Consider the following 21,835-nt stretch of genomic DNA (forward strand, 5'->3'; position numbering starts at 1 on the left):
CGTCGTTGCCCCACTAGCTCCCCAGGGAGGTGGCTGCAGGCAGCCCAGGCTCTTTTCTGGAGTGGCCCTAGGTGTGCTTTCTGTTCTGGCTACGGGGGCAGCCCTGGCAGATGATATGATGGGAGTTACGGAGGGCCTTCCTCACAGCCCCCCACCCAGGCTCAGTGCTCCTTGGGACTCAGCCATCTGTCCCCAGTCCTTGACTAGGGCCTCTCAGACCTCACACCTCTCTGCTGGCCCTGCCCCTTCCTGGCACCTTAGAAGAGGCTCAGCCTCTAGTTCCCCACCTGCAACTCCTCAGGCTGCTGCAGGCCTCCCCTCCCCTGCCCCCACTCAGAGTGACAGCTGCTAGCTCTGGGGCTCCAGGAACCTCTCTGGGGGAAAAGGGACCGAGGGGGTCCCGACATGTCTCAGGGGGCTGGGGTCTTTCTCTTAAAAGGCCAACTGATAAAATACTCCCGGCTAGGCCCAGGACCTACTGTCCCCGCCAGACTTTTGCAAGCCACCACTTGTTCATATATAGCACAAACATTTATTGAGCGCCTATTTTGCCTCGAGGGGCGTCCAAACCAGTGGGGTTTGGACAGCTAGGGGAGGAGGACACAGCTCACTGTGCCTCGCCCCGAGGAGGGTAGCCACTTCAATTCCCCGGCCCGCCGCCGCCAGGACCCTGCATACCCTGCAGGGCCCCCGTGCCGTGCAGACTGCCGCCAGCCCCGCGCTCAGCCAGGCCGGCTCTGCGCGCCAAGCGAAATGCTCAGAAGCAACATGGGCGGAGGCGGGTGCGAGAGCGGGAGAGCTGAGTCGGGGGAGGGGAGGGAGATGGCTCGAAGTGCCCAAAGCTCGGGCATCCTGAGGGTTCAGAACAGAATGGTTTGGGGACGGCGTCTGGGGAGGAGGCTTCCGCCACACGCGCTTGGCACCGCGCCGGCCGGGCCCAGGAGAGATCCGGAGGGAGGAGGCGCCGGCTCGCCGTGACCTCGCAGGGGAGAGGGCTTGGCGCGTGGGTTCAGGGCGTCCCCGGCTCCCGCCGCCCCCCGCGCCCGGCCTTCTGCCGCCGCCGCCGCCGCCGCCGCGCGCGCCAGCACAGGAAGGCGGCGGTCAGTAGCCCGAGGTCCGCGCCGAGACCTGGGCCAGGTCCAGGCGGGGTCCGCGCGGCGAGAAGGTGATGGCCGTGGCAGCGGCGCCTGCAAGCAGAACCAAGGCGCCGAACGGCAGGACGCAGCGCGGCCAAGAGCCCCCCCGCGACACCGGTGGCCAAGAGCAGCGAGCGTAGGGCCCCGGGGGGCTCAGGGGCCTCGGCAGGCGCAGGGGGCGGGAGCTCGACCGCACTCCTGCTACCGAAGCGGGGTCTGCGCCCCGGGTGGGTGTGGGCGCCCCCTGCAGCCCCGCTTGCCCGCCACGTCGGAGCAGATTAGCCGGCGATGCAGTGACGCCACGGGGACAGTTCTTCGCTGCAGCCTCCCGGCGTGGTGTGGAATCGAGGTGGGCGGGCACTAACTCGCAGGGGGTCTCCCTTTTCTGCTTTGGGTGCCTTGTGTTAAGACCTACCTAGATCTCTCCCCTCATGTTATCTGCTGGCACCTCCCTGCCCATGAAGGCCCAGGTGCCCACAGAGGTCCACAGGACACCACCAGTGCCCAGGACTGGCCAGGTGGGTCATTGAGTCAACAACCTCTGGGTGCCCATCTGCGCTTAGCTAGAGATGCAGGTGGACAGCACCCCTGAGAATAAAGTGCACAATAAACTAAGAGAACCAGTGGGTGAAATAATTGCAGTGAAGACCACCTGCTACAGATTCTGGGGTGGCCAGTAACAGGGGGGTGGTGGGATTTGCCCTGGAGATTAAGGGTTCCTCCAGATCCCAGCACCTGGACATAAGCTCTGGAGGCAGCAGTGGAGTGGCCAGAAGGAGGTGGTTGTACCCCAGGCTCCCTCCCTCTCTTTCTCCCCTTTCCCTGGGTTTCCTGCTCTGGAGTTCCACTCCCTGGAGGCCTCCTCAGTGCAGTGAGGGCCCTGATTTTTCATTTTCTACTTTGGTCTGTCATCTGGTCCCCAGCAGCCCCAATGACCTGAGACTCCATGTCCAAGGTTTCTGGCCTGTTGAACTGTGGGGCCCTTTACAAGTAGGGCCTCCTGTAGGGTGGGGCTACCCTGAGGCGGCTTCAACTTCACCCAGTTCATCCCCCATACCTGCAGCACTTCATCAGGCTTGCAGAAAACCTGGCCTTCTCCAGGAGTCATCTGCCTCCTGGGCCTGGGCTTCTCAGGGCAGAAGCAGGTGTTATTTGGTCTCACACATCACTGTCCACAAAAAGGGCTACTGCCCTAGCTCTGAGGGTTGTGCCTGGTCCACAAAGGTGCTCACTAAAGGCTCATGAAAGGGACACTACTGCCTCGAAGCTCTCACCAGGGTGCAAAGCTGTGAAGCATCTAACACCATCTTATTCATCTTCAGCCCAGTGGTAATAACCACTACCCCAGTATGACAGTGGGGACAACACTGGGAACTGAGGCTCAGAGTCTTCAAGAATTGTGCTGGAAGTCCCAGAGCAGCAAACAAGTCATGATGTAAACCCAAGATGTGTGACCTGTAAACCCAGAGGCTGTGACCTTAACCTCTACACTTTCTTGCCTTCCAAGAAACAGTGGCTCCTTCAACAGGGGAGGTAGGAGCCTTGGAGGTGACAGTGGAGCAGGGGAGGGGTGGATTCAGTCTGGGGGGCCCACATCAGCCACAGCAATGGCATGGAAGCAGGTGGTGGGCATGGGTGTCAGGAAAGATGGCTGTGGGCAGACAGTGGCCATCCACTGCAATACTGGCTTGTGGCTTTTTTGTCTTTTGATAAGCCTGGTACAAATGTAGGCACTTGTGGGGAGAGGTTTCAGGTATGCTAGGGCCAGTGCATGAGGCAAGTCCCCAGGGCAGCCCACCTTGAGTGGCTTTGCCCCCTCCCTTCAGTACACAAGGGATATGCCTATTCTTGGTAAATATACTTGATATATTCTTGGTATATAATAAACACAAAGAAGAAAACAAACATGCACCAAGTCACACCTTGGTATGATTTAAATATATAAACTTTCTAAAGTAGTTTTAATGTCACACAAGTAGCTTTTAAGTGTACAGCAAGAGAAAACAGAAGTAGCTAAGAAAAGCCCCCACCAGTCTCAGGTCTCCTGAGCCTGTGGAAAGCCAAGTCAAGCTGAGCCCTGACCAGCAGGTTTAGCAGCCATTAGAAAGGCCCTAAGTTCCTCAGGAAGAGCCAGGGGGCAGTCCCCGCCCCTTGGAAACCTGGTTTCTTAAGGGGGTACAGACATCTGTGGGCCCCTGGCTCACTGTACCAGTGAAAATCCCCTCAATGCCCATTCATTTGATTCCTCCTAGGGAAGGGGGGCTCTCACCAACAGTCAGGCTAGGGGCAGAGCCAGCCTGCCTTTGCTGCAGGGTTCTGGGGGACTGGGGGTGGGCCTGGCCATGGGAAGGGCTCAGTCAGCAGGCTTATCTTCTCGTAGGATGGTGAGGAAGCGCTGGCCTCCCTCACAGAGCAGGCTGTGGACAGCCCGGCACAGCGCTAGCCAGGGTGGCCCCAGCGGCTCCTGCTTGCTCACCAGGGGTAGGAGTTCGGCCATCAGGACCTGGTGGGTGGTGCAGGACCAAGGTCTCAAGCGGGCCCTGTCCCAGCTGGCCCAGGGCCCCCAGAGGAGGGCTCAAACCAGGGCCGGCTTTGAGGCACCATGCCCCAGCCCATCCCTCCTCCAGAAGCTCCAGCACCCTCACAGGGGCACAGGCCCAGCAGCTCCCACCCTTCCCTGGTGGGTCTTGGCGGGAGGAGCACAGATAGGCTCTTGAGGCCAACCCCTCATGAGGCTCCAGACCTAGAGTCCTCCCCAGGGCCCACGGCTCCCCGACACTCAGTCACCCACTCCCTACTCTAGAATTACCTTTTCCAGGTGGATCTGCTGGTGCAGCATGGCCACCCGCAGCCTGAGGGCCACCAGGGTCTGCAGCTCCTGGGTACTAGAGTAGAGAAGCAACTGGGGGCTCCAGATAGGGTCTGCTTCTCCTCCACAGGGCAAGGAGGCCCTGGGGAACCTCCTCTCAGGCCACGGCCCCAGCTGCTGTTCCACCACTGCTGCGAGGACAGGGGATATGGCCTCACAGGGCACAAGCCAGGCACCTCCTCCCCAGGCCCCTTTAAGGGGGTGCAAAGTCTCCCCTTGCCTTCTGTATGAAGCCCTATTGTCCATAAACAACTAACTCCTGCAATACCAGGCATCTACCAGTACCTCTCTGATTGTCACAAGGCACTTTTTCAATAACTGGATAAATAAGTAAGCTACTCGGAGTGGTGGGGTCTGTGTGTTGGGAGAGAAATTGGAGCAGGGGTGCTGTGCTGGCCAGCTCCACAGCACAACTGCAGAGAACTCAGAATGCAGTGGGGTGACACAGGAAAGGGCCAGCTTGCCTGCCTGCCTCTGCTCCCAAGCTGCTGTTAAAGTCCCAACACCACCCCGTGGCTAGGTCTTTGACTCCAGACTTCAGCACGGGCGGAGCAGGCCTCACCTGTGTATAGCTCCTGCAGCCTGTGGAGACACTGCCCCACGATGGCCTGCAGCTCCTCCAAGGTGAGCAGGCAGCGGTACTCCTGCATCCAGTCCTTGGGGTCTACATGAGAGCCAGGGGGAGCAGGCCAGGTCCACGCCGGTCCTGAAGCCTTCCCCACCCCGACCAGAGACGCAACTAAGGGCCCACTAACCTGCCGTGAGCTCTTCCCCCATTCGAAGTCTTAGCAGCAAGCAGGCCTTCTGCAGGTGACGCACCTCTGCCTCCACCTCGGTGGCACTGAGCCTGGGGCCAGGCCAGCCTGACTGCGTGCGGGTCATGGAAAGTCCGCTGTGGTTAGGCCCCTCCGCTTTCCCCAAGGGCTGGGTCCTGGAGTAGCTCTGGCCCCTCCTGGAGTTGTTCCTCCTCAGACTCGCCAGGTTTAGAGCCAGAACCTCTGCCCCCCACCCCTCACTCCCCCAAGCCCCGCAAGGATACAGTTGTCTGCATTTTCTGGAGGAACTGCGTTTTGGCAGTGGTAGCAGCATCCACAGAATCACTGGTCTGTGTAGAGCTGAGCTGGGCCCACAGGCTGGGATACACACATGCACAGCCCACAAAGCAGAAAGCAACGTGGTTACTACAGCCAGCTGGGCCGGGCCATGAGAAGTAGACAAGGGCCAGGGTAGCGGCCCCAGCCTGGGGTGTCTGGCTCTACTGAATGTCAGGAGGGGCCTTTCGGTGTCCTGGGGAACCGAGGGGGACACTGTCCATGAAAAGGGGACAGAGCTGACCCACTCTAGGAAATGCTAGGAGAGAATTCAAGGAAAAAGGGGAGAGGAGCCAGCAGTGACTGGTGACCAAAATGTCTGGTAAGAGCTTTGGATGCTGGCTCTGTACCAGGCACAGCACAAACACCCGAAAAGGCACCACCTCGTTTAACCCCTACAACACCTCTAGAAGCTGGTACTATTATTATCATCTTCACAAGGAAGACAAATGGGGACTTGGAGATACTAAGTGCCTTGGGGCCTCAGAAGCTGCTGGCTGAGTCTAAGGTGACCACAGCTGTCCTAGGGAGGCTGACTCTCCTAATGTGGAGTGTCACCACCCAGCAAAGAAAGCCAAGGGACCCGTGGGAAAAGTCTTACCAGTGGGAAGCCTCAGCCTCCCTGCTCTCCACACTCCCCTGGTCTCCCCTCCCCCTTCACCCAGCCACAAGACTCAGCCTCACCGGGAATTCCGGGAAGCCGCTTTCCTGAAGGCCTCAGGCAGCTGCAGCAGGATCCTGTCAGGGAAGCCGGTGCTCAGGGTAGCTCTGTCTCACTCTAGGGGCTGCAGGCCCCACTCCCTACTCAGAGCCCAGTGAGGGATGAAGCTCACCCACCCCTCAGACAGGGCTTCCAGGGTGACCACAGGAGCCAGCCCAGTCCAGCTGCCACCTGGCAGGGAGAAGAGAAAGCAGAGCCCAGGCCTTCGAGAGCTCATGTGGAACCCTGGGGCTGGGTGGATAAGTGGATAGGGCACAGGTCAGGCCCCAGTGCATCAGACATGGCACCTTCACAGCCAGCTGTTCCACTCTGCCAGCTTCTGGGCTTGGGCCTCATGGGGTGGCATCCTGGGGTTCCCCTGGCCCATATCCAGCTCAATGCCCTGCCCTCCCTGTCACCCCAAACCCAGACTCCTGCTGCTGCCCAGGATCTGATCAGGTAGAGACAGTAGTTCCTCTAGTAAGGGTCTGGGAAACCTACCCCTTATCCTTGAGTGTAAAAGCTTCTGGGGCCTGAGAAGCAGCCGACAGGACTATTCGTTCATTCCTGAGGCCTGATTTAGGCTTGGTGGCTCCAGCCCCTAGCCCCATACAGGCCTGATCCCCCACTGACAGAAGCCTGCGCTCAGGGAGATCCTTGGTAGGCACCCTGGTTTGGCGGATGCCCCTGGGAGGTTTTGTCTCTGATGCACGGCTGCCAGCCCTGTGTGAGGTGCTGGGTGGGGCAGAGGCTCTGGTGGCAGGGGAAGTGGCAATGGACCCAGACTTCAGGCCGAGGGCCTTGTTTCCTTCTCCAGCCTTTGATATGCCTTTTCGCACCCGTACAGCCTTCTCCAGTGCCTGGGTCAGAAGCTCCAGCTCCTTGAGGTCTTGCGGGCTGGGTATGCATGCTGCAAAAACCAAGAGTCATGTAGAGGTCCCTCACCACTTCATGTCTGAAGACAGGCCAGGGGCGGCACCTGGAGAAGGTAGATGGCTGAGGTTTACCTGCAGATGGGGCCTCTTCATTAGTTTCTGGCCCTGGGGGTGGCTCCGGAGCCAGGGTCTCGGCTGGTTCCCTGCGAAGACACAAGGCAGCCGTGGCACGGCCAGGAGGCACGGCCCGGGCCCAACAGGCCCCCAGGGCCGCCTGGCCTAGGGGCAGACCCGCAGCCTCAGAGCCTGCAGAAAAAGCGGGGAGCACTGACAACCCGCAACTCCGAAGTGAGCGCTGGGCCGGGCCTTCCGGCTCGGGGTCGCTAAGCGGGGTTCTGACGGCCCGAGGGAGGCCTAGCCAGGTGGTCCCGGAGTCCGCGTACCAGGCACGCAGCAGCCGCCGGGAGACTCGCAGGCTCCGCTCCAGCTGCCGCTGTCGCTCGGCGCAGGAATCCAGGGCGTCACGCAGCTCGGCCACTAGCCTGGAAAGGACGCACCAGAGGCTCAGCACCCTGGCCAGCCTCGGGCCGCGCAACCTCCCGCCCCCTCCAGCGGCGCGGGACCCACCGGCGCGAGCTGCCGGGAAGCATCATGAAGGCGGTATCCATTCTTCGCGATCTGCCGCCGCCACCAAATCCCGCCCCTTCCGGCCTAGAAGATCGCTCCTTCCGGCCGGACTGCCCAATTCCGAGCCCAGAGTTCAGGGCCCCCCCTACCCGATGACGATCCCGCCTCAAAGCCCCCCACTTCCCGCGGGGTCCAAGCCATGGCTCCGGACCTGAGCTTGGGCCGGGAGCAGCGGAGGGAGCACAGGTGAGGACCTCGGGTGACGCGCAGGCTTCTGGGTTGGATAACCGGGTAGATGGTGGCACCTGTGATCGCTTAACAGTTGGCTTCGTCTCTGTATTGAAGGCGCTCTAAAGCAGGGCCCTGCTGCCTTGCTGACCCCGGGCCACCTAGCACAGGGCAAGGCACATGGAGTGGCCCAGTAGGTATTTACTGCAGTCGATAGAAGTGAGGATTACATGTGTGTTGGGAGCAGGGACAAGGGAGGAGGGAGTGTCCACTTTTGGATATGTTGGTGAGGTGATGACATCCAGGGGAGGCATCAGTGGGCACCTGGGCAGAGGCGGATGAAGCCCAGGAGCCAAGGATGTGGCACATGGAGCAATGGGCCTGGGCGAGCTGGTCCAAGGTGGGGCAGGTGTGCATGGATGGGGACAGGTGAGGGGGAGCTGGAGCCCAGAGAGGTGGAGGGACAGCAGAGCCTGGTGTCACAGAAACCACAGGAGGCTATCCCAGGAGGGAATGTCTGCGGGTTGGGGGAACGGGGCCTTCAGAGAATCAGGAGACACCTGGCGAGGAGGGATTGTAGGGACAGATGCTGGCTGGGAGGAGTGGTTCGGGCAGCAGGGTCCACTGTAATTGGAGATAACAGGAAAAACAGATGAATGCCAACCCCTCAGGGGCCAAGAAATCTCAGGGGAGAGCAGGACGGCTGACAAACCTGGGAGGGGTTGTTTCAAGTTGGCGAGGTGTCCATTTCACAGTGCTGATAGGAAGGTGCTGCAGCAGAGGACAGAGACACAAAGGAGGGGAGTTGAGGGTGCCAGGCAGAGAAGAAGGGGGTGAGGACCTAGGCAGCCCTGAGACTGCCCTTAGGGTGGGCCCCTCCATCGGTAGTGGCCTGTTTTCTTGCCTAGTGCGGGGAGGCTGACAGTATTCTGACTAAAATGAGATTCTCTGTGAGGTAGGAGGGGGGGGGAGAGGGCTTCAGTCAGTGCTTAGAAGATGCAGGGAGACCCCACCCCACCCCACGGTCAGGTGGTACTAGGTCCCCACTGGAGAGGGAGAAGGCAGTTCAGTCATGCACATCACGGGCTGCTACTACCCTCATCACATTTAATCTTCACAACACCCCTGTGAGGTAGGTATTATTGCCCCATCTTACAGATGAGGAAACTGAGGCTCACACATGCCTAGGGGCACACAGTCAACAGGGAGGTCTGCAATCCCTATGCTGGGATTCCCTTACTCAACCATGCCTGACCCAGGATGGTCAGAATTCTACTACAGTAGCAAAAAGAGCTCCTACAGGGAAATCAACACCCAGAAAAGCCTCACAGAGTCACCATCTCCCTGTCCCTGTTGTTTTGGTTCAAGAGCATTTGGGGGACACTCCTGGCTAAGTGGTTCTTTCTGACATTTTCGAGAGGAAGCAAAAGCTATCAGCAGAGCTCCACATCGGCACCAGCTGTGGGGCAAAATGGAGGCGCTGATTTTGGAACCCTCCCTTTATACTGTCAAAGCCATCCTGATTCTGGACAATGATGGAGATCGACTTTTTGCCAAGTACTATGACGACACCTACCCCAGTGTCAAGGAGCAAAAGGCCTTTGAGAAGAACATTTTCAACAAGACCCACCGGACTGACAGTGAAATTGCCCTCTTGGAAGGCCTGACAGTGGTATACAAAAGCAGCATCGATCTCTATTTCTATGTGATCGGCAGCTCCTGTGAAAATGAGCTAATGCTCATGGCTGTTCTGAATTGCCTCTTTGACTCCTTGAGCCAGATGCTGAGGAAAAATGTAGAAAAGCGAGCTCTGCTGGAGAACATGGAGGGGCTCTTCTTGGCTGTGGATGAAATCGTAGACGGAGGGGTGATCCTGGAGAGTGATCCCCAGCAAGTGGTACACTGGGTGGCATTAAGGGGAGAAGATGCACCCCTAACGGAGCAGACTGTGTCTCAGGTGGTGCAGTCAGCCAAAGAACAGATCAAGTGGTCACTCCTTCGGTGAAGACCCCACTGTTCCTGGCTCCTCACCCCCTCAAAAAACCCACGTCTGCTGTGACTTCTCATCCAGCCCCACAACTGATGCTCTCAGGGTCATCTAGGGGATAACAGGGATCCTTAAATCTCCATCCTGTCTGTGGTTGCCCCCTCGCAAACCCGTATACGCTTCCCGTTCCTTCTCACTCTTTTTTGCAGTCCTGGGAGTAAAGCTCTCAGCAGATTTGGACACAGGGCAGGGGAAGCACCCTCTTCCTTGCTCGACTGGATTATACTCCCATGCTCTCCTATCCCCCATATTTTCTCCTCCACTTCTGTGCCCTTTGCTGCAGCTACACTTCAGATCAAAGCAGGAGAAAGAATGTGTTTCCTCCCTTTGCCTTTACCCGGCCTTCATCCCAACAGTCCATATGTCCAGCAAGGGGAGAGAGAGAGAATTCTTTTCTATAGGAGTGTGGGTGGGGAGAGGAATATGAAGTCTCAGCCACAGCCCCGCTTGCTGAACTCGGTATTTTCTCCCATTCCTTTTTACTGCCCAGGCTTCCAGCCTTGGAAAAAAGATTGGGAACAGCTCATAGTCAGGGGACAGAGTGGAAGGCGCAGTGATTTAAATTTTATTGGAGAGGGCTTATAAAATTCTGTATTTCAGACACAGCTGCATTTTTTACCCTGATCCTGGCTTATAGCTTCAAAACTGCTGTGGTCTGTGAGTGTTCGGTGTGGGAGTGTCTGTCTCTCCGTCTGATACCTTAACTTTCCACCTTCACTACCCCTGCGAGCTCTGCCTGGCTTGCCCTGTCTGTGCCCTGGAGCAAAGCCAGTCCCTGATCTAAAACTCCATTCCAGTCTTGGGAAGAAGAGTTTCTGCTCAGAACTGGGGACAGGGTGGAATTTATGACTTGGGCCTCTGGGCTCTCTCAGTCCCCTTCTCTCTCCCACATGCACCTCACTCCTCTGCCTTGGGTCTGCGATCTCTGCTGCTTAACCCTGTCCTCTCTCTGCCTCAGCCTTACATCTGGGCAGTAGGTCTGGGTGCCTCCCTTCCCTAGGTCGCTGAGAGAGGTGGCTTTCTTCAGAAGACATTTGGGATTTGGCTTTCTCCAGGAAGACGGAGGACAGGACACCCACTGTTGGGTCATCTCTCCCCTTGACCCAAAACTTCCCACAAAAATGTCACAAGAAACCTTCCTGAGACTTAGCGTCCTGCCCCCACCCACTAACTGCCAGTTCTCCAAGTGGGGTGGATAACTGGGCATCCTGGAGGGAGCATTTTTGTGTAAGAGATGTATGGAGTCAGGATGATAGCCACCTTCATATACTGCTCTGCGCAAAGAGGAATAAAACATTTCCTTTTCCAAAAAAAAAAAAGCTATCAGCAGGGTGAGTGTGTCAGCAGGGGAAAAAAGTCAGGGTCAGTCTTAGTCAGATCCCATGTCCCTGTGGTCATTATTCCCAGGAACTCACAGCAGATCCACCCTCACCCAACAAACAGGTCCTCTGAATCTTGCTCTTCTATATCTTGGTCACCTCAGATGTTACAAATGACATTTAATTATTTTTCTGGCTAACCTCTCTGGGAAAATTGGTTTTGCATACAGTGTCAGGATAGCACTGAGGGGTTGAATCGAATTTTCTTTTTTTTAGATGAGCCTAAATAATGTTGAGAATTAAAAAAAAATTAATACCTTATATTTTTAATGTTTTTTTAAAAATTTATTATTTATTTCTGGCTGTGTTGGGTCTTCGTTGCTGTGCACGGGCTTTTCTCTAGTTGCGGCGAGCGGGGGCTACTCTTCCTTGAGGTGCGCGGGCTTCTTGATGCGGTGGCTTCTCTTGCTGTGGAGCACAGGCTCTAGGCGCACAGGCTTCAGTAGTTGTGACTCGCGGGCTCTAGAGCGCAGGCTCAGTAGTTATGGCGCACGGGCTTAGTTGCTCTGCGGCATGTGAGATCTTCCCAGACCAGGGCTCGAACCCGTGTCCCCTGCATTGGCAGGTGGATTCTTAGCCACTGCGCCACCAGGGAAGCCCTCATACCTTCTATTTTTAATTTTTCTTTTGTTTTTTATCTTAGAGGGATGGAGGATGGAAATAAAGACAGGGAAAGAAATGGCCCAGACATTCCGATGTTCATACGGACATCATCTGTTGGGGACACAGACAAACCATCACAGGAGAAGGGGCAGATTTCTAAAATGAGCTGAGAATATGGGAGGAAGAGAGCCTGTGACCAAGACATCAAGGCCCTGGCCTGCAAAAATGTCGGGGCCCACTCGCCAGGTATTCACACGCAGTCTGAAATGATCCGTGGGGCAGAGTTCCCTCACGATAGGACCCACCACCCAGTGAGGAAAGGAATGGCTGCCTGGGGCAGGGCAGGCCAATGTGGGCGTAGGGATGGTGTGATCAGAGCTATTGGCTCCCCCTGGAACCCCAAACCAGATAAATGTGGGAGGGGGTGAGCTGTGCCAGGATACCTGGGTCACACATGTTCTCAGCTGTGAAAGCTCTCAGCTCCCGGGGTGCCTGGGGCTCCGTGGGGCTGGGAAGTTCAGGACGTGGGCTTAAGTTTCCCAGAGAAAGCAGGACAAACATGGGAGGGGACAGAGAAATAGGCTTCACACAGTATGGCATGATTGCTTTGAGGCTAAACTTTCCAGCGAGAAGGAACTGAGTTTTTGTTGTGATTTAGACATTCTGATGGCTCGCAATGGGCTCCCCTAGAGAAAGAAACTTACTGCCCCAAGTTCTCCTTTCTATTCCCCATGTGACTGCCACCAGGGGTCTACAGGGATCCATCTCCAGCGCCCCCCCTCCCCCTTGCTAGTGCAACAGCAGCCCTGCCTCAGCAAACATTCACTTCAGCCAACATTAACTGCAGCAAACTCACTGACACACTCACAGCTTCAAAAAGCCCAAGTTCATGTCCTCCTCCTCCTCATTGTGGGCGGACAGGTTTTTCCTCTTCACCTGTTGCTGGGGAGCACAGCTCTCCGGGGGGCTTGGGGGACGACACTGTACACACGACTTCCTCGCGTGATGGTGGCAAGGCTGTGTGTTCAAGTCGCTGCCCGGGGACAGTACTGAGGTAGATCGGGCAAGGCCCCCCAAGCCATCTGTGGAGTTTGTGGGACTCGTGCTGCTGACAGAGGAGTACCCTGAGGTCGTTATGTCCTTGCCTGGCCCCCTCCTGCTGCACAGAGGGCGCTCGAGCCCTGGGGTCCAAGGCGTCTGGCTGCCTGGTGCTGACGCCTGTGTGTCCTGACGCCCCTCCTCCGGGCTGGCCTCCTCATCGCTTGATTCCTGGCAGCAGTGCTGTTCCGGGTTCAGGTAGACCACAGTGACATCGAGGACACCGCTGGGAGCTGTCACTATGGGAGATGGGGGAGAGGTCAGGCCATAGCCTGAGCATCAGGGTGACCCTGTGCCCGGTCAGGACCCAGGGGAGCCCAGGGTCCAGCTCTCGGCCACACATCCTGAACCTCGCTGGACAGTCCCCTTTCCTTTATGAAAGAAATTGGGGGTGAAGTGTCTCCTTTCAAACTTGGGGTAATACCCAGTGTGACTTAGGGGACAGTAGGAAGTGACAACAAACTGGCCATCTAATAATTTAGTTAATCCCCTGAGTGGACACAAAGATAGCAGTTGGAAAATCAACAGAAGCTGTCGAACTGGGCCTCCTGTGCAGATGGCTGATGAGACATGGGGACAGAGCCTTCTGCAGCCTGCCCTAGATGGGTGCCTGAGGGACAGAGCCCAGCAGGGGGCACATCTCACACAACCTTCTAGAAAGGTCTATTTCTCTGTCCCTGACCTGGTGAGGTCCTTCCACCAGCACAGGTCCAGCTGGAGCTGGGCGCAGGTTGGGCCCACATCCTATCCTCCCTGTGGGCTGGTATTCCAGGGGCTTTGCTCTCTCACGTCTACCTGTGTCCGGACACACTCTCCTGCAGCTCAGGCTGGGGGCCCTCCTGCCCGCTGTCCCCTCTGGGGCAGCACCGGTGGTCTCCAGCCCTGGCACTCACCATCGCCCTCCTTCTCGCCCTCGCTCTCTTGGTCGCCCTCGTAGCCGGAGCAGTAGTCCAGGCTCCAGTCCAGGAAGCTGCCCAGCAGTGTCTCCTCCTGGCTGGACAGCTCTGCGGTCGGCGTGGTGACGAAGCTGCCCCTGTCCTCCTGGAGGCTGTTCTCCCGTTTCCTGTGTGGTGGGAGAGCCGGGAGCCGGGTCATAGGCAGCAGTGTTGGGAGGCCCAGTCTGGTTCTTGGCACCTGCCTGCCCCTGCCCCCATGTGCTGTGAGCAGGGACAACACAGCCACCCAGGAACTGCCCTCAGAAGCTCAGGGCAGATTCACAGAGACAGGGCCAGCAGCACGGTGAGGTTCCTGCTCATCTGGACTTTGTAGGATGGATAGGAGTTCTTTAGGTGGGTGAGGGGGAGGGGGAGGTTATTCCAGGCAGTACAGCTGGGACACTGAGATGGAAGAGACAGGGATAAAAGGGATGCACACAATGAGGGCACAGCTGGAGTGCAGGGAGTGCCACAATGTGGTGGAGCAGAGCAGTCCCACATGGCTCACACCGGGCGTGGGGCAGGGCCAGAGCCTGAGCGGGCTCAACCTGTGCTCAAGACCACCATCCCTCACAGGGAGCCAGGCTGGAGCCAGAGAGCCACACTGGGGAAAGGAGACGGTACTGTAGGCAGTGGAGACTACCAACCGCAGCTTCAGTTTTCTGAGGATCTGCTCTCTCCCTGCTGCTCCTCAGGAGCCCCAATGGCTGCACAGGTCACGAGGGAAGCCAGGCCTGGCCCGCAGGGCTCACTCACCGCTTGGTTCTCCTTCCAGAGGGAGAGCTGAGGAAGGTGTGAATGTCCCCTGTGCTGAGGAAAGATGCGGGTTCTGGGCTCTCTTGTTTCACCCCTAGAGTTGCACACAACTGGCCGTAGCTCAGCACCTGAGGGGAAGCTGGGGTCAGAGGGAGGGCCGAAGCCCTGAGGGGCAGACGGGGACCCCCACTTCCTAGCACCCACCAGCACCTCTTCCTGGCTGATCTCTTCGTATCGCTTGTCCTCGAATCGCTGCTTCACGGCGGTGAGAGAGACCTGCCTGTAGTCCTTGGGGGCATCGTCATGGAAGCTGCCGACAGAGGGACACGTGAGGGGTAGTAGGGGGCAGACAGTGCTGGCACCTTCACCCCAAAGGCCTCCACTCACTGAAGTGAGAGAGGACAAGACATTTTCAAAACCAGCCCAGCAATGGGAGTGAAGCCCAGCACTGCTGTGCACAGTCTGGCGGTTCCTCGAGTCACATATGACCCCCAGGTGCATCCCCAGGAGAAAGGGGAACAGAGATCCACACAGAAACCTGGACACATATGTTCACAACGGCACTATTTGCAACAGCTGGAAGGTAGAAAAACCCCAAATGTCCATCAGTGCACGACTGAATAAACAAGGTGTGGTCCCTCCATCCAGTGGGATACTTGTACAGTGGAAACATTATGTAGGTGAGAGGCTGGTCACAAAAGGCCCCAAGTTGTACGATTCCATGTTGGTGAAACATCCAGAACAGAAAGAGCCAGGCAATAGATGAGTGTTTGCTGGGGGCTGGTGGGGAGGGGAAACATGAAGGTAATAGGTAGCAAGGGCGGGGTTTCTTTTGAGCGTGGGGAAGATGTTCTCAAATAGATTGTGGTTTGTGGTGATGGCTGCCCAATTCTGAATATACCAAGAGCCTGTTGAATTGTACACTTTAACAAAAAGTTTCGTTGGTAAATAAATATGTTTCCAGTTTATCTGGATTGGGAAAAAAAAAAAAAAAAACTCGGGGGGGGGCGGGGGGATGGGTGTAGGAAGGCAGCCAAGCAGCAGCTTTTGGCAGCCTGGTCAGGCAGTGTGGATTGGGAAAAAAAAAAAAAAAAAACTCGGTGGGGGGCGGGGGATGGGTGTAGGAAGGCAGCCAAGCAGCAGCTTTTGGCAGCCTGGTCAGGCACCGACCCTGCACTGGTCTGAGCAGCCTCGGGGGCAGACATGTGTTGACCTGCCACCATCACGCATGCTCCCGTCCACCAGCGACGAGGTCTGGGCCCTGCAGGAGAAACGGGGTGCACACACTACTCCAGGAAATGCTGACAGGCTCCCCGTGTTAGCGGGGAGGGGGAGAAGTGGCAGATGGGCCAGAGGGGCTGGTCAGAGGAATCTCTAGACTCGTGCCCAAGTTCTGATCTCATCCCCAAGGTGTAAGCAGAAGTGCTGTGTTCAGAGGCTGCCCTGTGGAAATCCAGGAGGCGGCTGGGGCAATGACCGTGGGCAGGTGAAGAAAGTGCATTGGCCCCGAGAGCCGCTGGGATGCAGGGACAGAGAAGCAGAAATGGGCTGGCCTGAGGGCTCTGATAGGATGACCGGGGTCTTGTCCAGCAAGCACCAAATGAAATCTACGAGGAATGGCCTGGGGTGGACAAGCTGGCAGGGGGGTCTGTGGTTCGGGTCAGAGGTTGGCTTTTAGATGTGTTCTGAATCCTGGAAGTGGTTAAGTCTCCCAGGGAGCGTCTGGGGACAGGCAGAAAGGCAGAATTACCCGGAGGCAGGAGGAGGTCCCTGGGGGCTTTAGCAGATATGCATGCAGTGGCGAGTGCACGTGAGACTGAGGAGTGGGAGGAGCGAGTCTGCCAGCCAAGCTGAGACAGGAGGCGAGAGAAAGGGCCAAGGTGTGTGCCCGGGGCTGCAGTCTGCCAACTCCAGAGCTGGAGGCCAACCTGTCCTAGACTGAAATTACTGCTGGTCAGGGAGACAGTTTCATTTTTTCTTATGTTCCACTGCCCATGGAATTAGATTTGGGTTGCGGGGAGCTGCTGCCCACACATCAAATGTTAAAAACGTATGAAATAAGCAACATGGCCCTGGAATTTCTAAACGTCAATCCTGAGACACATGGCTCATGCGGGGAAGGTCTGAGTGTCTTGACAGCCCTCACGTGAGAGCAAATTCCCCCCTGGACTTGTATTAAGGACACACCCTCTGTGTGGGGGGACAGTCGGGGGGTTGTGGGGGGAATTGCTTCCTTACACGCTTACCACCTTTTTTTTTTTTTTTTGCCGCACTATTGTGACCCCTGACCTTCAATTTCCATGGGATTCCACTTCGATTCAAAGTAAATCCCCCTTTTTTTTTTTTTTTTTGCAGTACGCAGGCCTCTCACTGTTGTGGCCTCTCCCGTTGCGGCTCCGGACGTGCAGGCTCAGCGGCCATGGCTCACGGGCACAGCCGCTCCGCGGCATGTGGGATCTTCCCGGAACAGGGCACAAACCCGTGTCCCCTGCGTCGGCAGGCGGACTTTCAACCACTGCACCACCAGGGAAGCCCACGCTTACCACTTTTGATGAAGGCTTAAGACACAGGGGATGAGGTCTTCACAGGAGAACCCAGTGAGGTCCCATAACCGAGTGGTCCAGGGCTGTGCTGGGGAGGAAAGCATGAATAGTGGGGCCGTTCTGATGCTCACTCACGCCCCACAGCCCTGATGGTTCTGGGATGGAGTTTCCTAGGCCCCAGGTACAGAGCATGCGTGCTCATTGTCGACAACGTGGGAAATATTAAGCTAGAACTGTCTCTAACCTCACCCCCAGACAATGGCTTTTAGTCCATTCTGGTGTTTCCTTCTCCAGGAGATGAACACACTTCTTTTTCTCCCTCCAACCCCCTTGAATTTGAGCACTGGCTCCTGACTCCAGGAATTCCCCGGACCACTGGCTCAGCCCATGTTCTGAGTGGCTGGTGGGGAGGACCAGCTCCTTACTCTGCCCATGTGTCAGCCTCGCCAGGAGCAGGGCGGCTGCAGCCAGGTGGGCCGGGGCATAGGTGGCCAGGCTGGTGTGCAGCAGGGAGAGCTCACAGAGGAAGCTGCACAGGTGCTGGGTTCTTGGCGCCATGGGGACCAGCGTCAGCAGGACGTCCTTGTAATCGACCACAGTGGGGACCTAGAGGGAACGGGGAGGTGGACGTGGGGTCTCAGCACACAGAGGGCCCCTCCACCCACTCGGTGGGGAGGCTGGACCTTAGACACACCACCCTCGGCGTGGTCAGCCCAGCATCTGGCCCGACTGCTGTGCACGCCAAACAGCTGTGGCCTCGCGCCCTCTGGGTCCAGGAGGGCTTCCCAGAGCAGGGAAGCTCAAAGCCATGCAGATACCCTCTGCCCCTCCATGCCCTCACGTGACCTCAACTTTGATTCAAAAGGAAAAAGCAAGTGGTCACTTACTCGAATCTTCCCTTCCAAGGCAGAGATGATCTCTCCCATCATCCTCACCAGGTCCTCGTATTTGTACGTGTTGTCTGTGAGCCACACAGCCTCCCGGATCGTCAGGATCTCTTTGCTCATGAACCTGGAGTGTTAAGAAGGGGTCTGAGCACTGAGCCCACTGAGCCCACTCCCCTTAGTGGGGTGATCGCTTTAGGCTTCAGTGATGGGGTTAAGGGGGTCCAAAGAGTGGACCTGGCTGCCCCTAGCCACTGAGGGGAACTGAAAAGGTCAGATGAGCCTATCATGGGGGCTGGAAGGGAAGGGGGATTAGTGTCACAGATCAGTGGCAGTGAGAGCTGCTGGACTGCTAGGCATGCAGGTGTTTCTGCAAAACACACCCACGAATGACATGATCGGTCAATCCTCTTAACGACCTGAGGGATGAGGGTTCGCCCTGCCTTTTGTCAGCTTCTATGGAGCGAGTATAAACAGCTTTAACCCAGAAGGCAGATGAGCCAGCAGAACCAGAGATAGAGGTTGTTTGAAGGTCTGGACCCAGCATGGGGTCTGGCCATGGGAACTGGACTGTCCTTAGGCAGGTGGTCACACTGTTCTCTACTCTCCACCAGCTCCAACTATCAGGGAACACGCTAGTCCAGCGGCCTGCCAAGGACACCTCCCCACACAAGGGTGGACTGGGACCAGGCCCTTGGCTGCTCTGTCATGGGGACTCTGCAGCTCCCGTGTTTGCTGTTGCCTGGGCCAAGAGAGAGGACAGGAGTTGTAGGGACTGCAGGTGCTGGGGGATGTTATGAGTGGGGCGGGCGAAAGCCCTGTGCTTGGAGCAGCGGTAGGTGCTGCTTTGAGAGTGGATGTAGGGGCATCTTGGCTTCTAAAAATCTTTTAAAGCAATTATCATCTCATTGCCAGCAGCCTGTGGTCTGGTACCTCAGTCTCTCATTGCAAGGACATAACTATGCCATTTGGATCCAGGGAGGCTGGGGACCCGTCTGTTCAGCCCTCTCTGGTGACAAGACCTGGAACGCCGGGTTCTGAGAGCACACGTGAGAGGTGCTGGACAGCGTGTGGCATTTGCTCACCAACCCTGAGCCCAAGGACCCTGCTTCCACAGCCACCTAGAGACCCCACTTCCCAGTTCCCGTCGTAGCCACATGACTGTGCTCACTGCAAAGGTGGACCTGGTGGCCTCAGGGGTCATGGCAGGTAGCAGAGAGCAAGTCAGGACCTGGGCCTCCTTCATGACATCATGAAACAGATAAACCATCCCAGTGACACAAGCCTCTGGGTTACCATGCAGAAGACAAATCAGTCTCTCCATAGTTGACACCACTGTGTGCAATGAGCCTGTTCCTCCCTTGAAAGCCTTACAGATAATGATGTTGGTCTGGAAAGCACCGCCCAGGGGAGATAACAGACCACGTAGAAGTCTGCTTTAGGAAAACAAGAAAATGCAAAATGTATGGTGGGAACTGCCATCCACATTGTGTCCAAAGGCAAAACTGGGTGGAAAGGTGGATTTAGGTAAAACTTAAAATGGTCTGATTTGAAAAGTCAGAGCTGCTGCAGGGGTAGGCTGCCGCTCTGAGGACACATCCTGCCCACGTGGTTGGAGGGGGTCGGTGGGGAGTTGGGGGTGAGGGGCACATAACACCGATGAAACGCAGGTCTCTGGACGCAGAGTTGAGAACTGGACTGGCAAGGGCAGCCACCTGTGACCCTCCCTCATCTCTGTGTTGCCCTCAGGGGCCAGGGGAAGAGGGTTCCAGCCTGAGCCTGCCTGACAGAGGCCACGTTCTGGGTCCTGAGGCCGCGTGTTGGGATGAGCGGCTGCCCACACACCAAGGGTCAGCCTTGCCACCCCCGTGTGGGTAGGACCACTCAGCGTGGGCACCCCCTAAAATGAAAATCCCTGTCATAAGGAGGTGGGGTGCTGAAGGCTTGTTCCACTGAAAAGCCAGCCTGTGAACTGGGCAGCGCCAGCATGCTGTGTTCCGTCTGCGGGCCCAGCCTAGGGGGCTTCTCACCGGGTGCACATGACCATGCAGGCGATGCCCAGCAGCTGGAGCCTGTACCGGGGCACCAATCGCCTCCGCAGGTACCGGTCCACGCACTCCACGGTCAGGTGAAGGCACAGGCTCGAGAAGTCCTTCATGGTCGCGACCTCTACCAGCCAATCGATGAGAATGTACCTGTGGGAAGAGCACCATCCCTGAAAACCAGGCCAAGCTTTCATGAGTGTCCCGTCTCCCATTCCTGCCCGGCCATCTGTCCCGAGGGGTGAGCAATCACTTTAGGCATCACTGGCTTATCCAGGCATCTGTCCAAGGCTGAGACACCCTGTCCAAGGGGCTGGGAGGCCCCATGACTCCCGAATTTGTTCCTGGCAGGCAGGTGGGCTGCACGTATGTGTACTCTGCCTCCCCCACCCCGGGACCCCCAGGCACTGGATAAGCCTGGACCGTCACTTGTAAGGGAGCAAAGCAGGTCTGCTCTGTGGACCTGGGACAGGTCACAGGACAGGAGAAAAGTCAAAGTTTATCGTCCTGCAAACCTGTCTTCTCTCTGAGGAACTCTCACCCATGGGGTCATTTATCACAACCCTCCGCAGTGGAGCAAAGAGCCAGGAATGCATATAAAGCAGGATTCCCTGAGCCTGTGTGCTGGAGTTCTCAGTCACCCAGCAACAATGATGGAGGACTTGGGCTGGCAGAGCCAACAGATATAGGATCCCTCCTCGACGGGGCTAAAAGCCAGGCCAGGGACACAGACGTCACAGGGGAATACTGATGGAACATCAAGGATGCCCAAGCATGGTGAACGCCTTTTTGCACAAGGGAGAGGAGACGGGGAGAAGAGAAGCAAGAGAGAAAAGAAACGTGGTGGTGAGTGATTCTAGGCAGACAGGAGGGACTGCTCCAGGTGTCAGCCCGGACAGGAGCATCTTTCATAGGCAGAGGGAAGGAGGGAGTGCTGGGGCTGAGTTGGGGAGGGGAGGAAGGAGGCGGGATGAAGGGGGAACGGGCTGGGGAGGAAGACACGCAAGGCCAGGTGTTTGAGGGTTAGGGGCAGAAGAGGAAGCTTCCTACGCAGACCTTTGACAAGCTCAATGATCTGACTTATAAAAACAGACCAACGGAACTGTACACTTTAAAATGGTTAAACCTGAAACTAATGTTACATGCCAATTATAACTCAATAGAAAAAGGAAGAAAAAGTCAGCTGTTGCTTAACATAGAGGAAAATGTAAAGATGCTCAACTCGGGGATTGAAATGATATTATTTCAATAAAACTACTTTAGCTCTTGAAAAGAAAAGAACGGTTAAGTTTATGTTAACCCCCACCCCCAGCACACAAAAGGAATAGCAACAGTCCCCCGGCTCCCACCGCCAAAAGAAAGGCAGACTGGGGGGGCACGGCGTGGGGGAGGGGGCACCACCCCCAGCACAGGCACAGGACTCAAAATCACAGCAGCTTGGTGACATTTAATGTGGGAGCGAAGGACACTGCACCCCCTGCTTTGAGTACAAATGGAGCCTCTCCAGGGAAGAGAGCTTACCAGGTGCTGGGCTTTGTCTGCCGCAGTACAGCCAGAGCCTGCCCATTATAAATCTAAAATGTATTTGAAATCTCTGGTGTAAGCTTAAAAAATTATTCACATTTTCCATTTTACTCTCTAAACATGTTCTGTGATTGAGTGTAAAAGTGTGTTATCTCCAAACCTCGAGAGAAAATGGACCTGCAGGAAGAGGCAGTTTGTGGGGTTTCTGAGGCTGCAGGCACATGGCAGCTGCCCCCCACACTCCTGCACGCTGATGCGTGTGATGATGGGTTGGAAAGAAAAGGTATTTTTTTGGCATCATTTTTGAAAGATGTTTAGTACAGTTTAATATAGTCTGAGGCTTAAAAAGGAAAACTGGAGAGAGCAGACATTTATGTGGGAAATTTTTCTTTTCAAAGCCCTGGATAACTTAGGCATAACCGGTTTTAGAAAACACACACACACACACACACACACACACACACACACACACACACACACACACACGAGTCGCCGCTA

At 56.5% G+C, this 21,835-nt stretch overlaps 3 protein-coding genes across 3 annotated transcripts in view; 1 reads left to right on the plus strand and 2 right to left on the minus strand.

The window, feature by feature from the left end:
- Positions 1-3,489: 3,489 nt before the first annotated feature.
- TEDC2 (tubulin epsilon and delta complex 2) lies at positions 3,490-7,339 on the minus strand. Its single transcript, XM_007453529.1, has 10 exons — positions 7,299-7,339; positions 7,115-7,213; positions 6,804-6,874; positions 6,298-6,706; positions 5,781-5,834; positions 5,045-5,138; positions 4,761-4,872; positions 4,568-4,669; positions 3,946-4,136; positions 3,490-3,639 (listed from the first exon to the last, which is right to left on the minus strand). The coding sequence occupies exons 1-10, from the start codon at positions 7,337-7,339 to the stop codon at positions 3,490-3,492; spliced, it is 1,323 nt and encodes a 440-aa protein (XP_007453591.1).
- Positions 7,340-8,997: 1,658 nt separating this feature from the next.
- Positions 8,998-9,531, plus strand: LOC103084033 (coatomer subunit zeta-1-like). Its single transcript, XM_007453531.1, has 2 exons — positions 8,998-9,432; positions 9,484-9,531. The coding sequence occupies exons 1-2, from the start codon at positions 8,998-9,000 to the stop codon at positions 9,529-9,531; spliced, it is 483 nt and encodes a 160-aa protein (XP_007453593.1).
- Positions 9,532-12,419: 2,888 nt separating this feature from the next.
- The window catches only part of CCNF (cyclin F), a 19,756-nt gene continuing 10,340 nt past the window's right edge, over positions 12,420-21,835 (minus strand). The window contains exons 10-17 of the mRNA XM_007453530.1: positions 19,802-19,966; positions 17,775-17,898; positions 17,313-17,493; positions 16,888-16,975; positions 14,555-14,654; positions 14,345-14,472; positions 13,547-13,716; positions 12,420-12,892 (exon numbers count right to left, since the gene is read on the minus strand). Coding sequence (XP_007453592.1) covers positions 12,420-12,892; positions 13,547-13,716; positions 14,345-14,472; positions 14,555-14,654; positions 16,888-16,975; positions 17,313-17,493; positions 17,775-17,898; positions 19,802-19,966 — 1,429 coding nt within the window. The remainder of the gene's footprint in view (positions 12,893-13,546; positions 13,717-14,344; positions 14,473-14,554; positions 14,655-16,887; positions 16,976-17,312; positions 17,494-17,774; positions 17,899-19,801; positions 19,967-21,835) is intronic.

Source organism: Lipotes vexillifer, unplaced genomic scaffold (assembly GCF_000442215.2).
Source record: "Lipotes vexillifer unplaced genomic scaffold, Lipotes_vexillifer_v1.1 scaffold914, whole genome shotgun sequence".
NCBI lineage: Eukaryota > Metazoa > Chordata > Mammalia > Artiodactyla > Lipotidae > Lipotes > Lipotes vexillifer.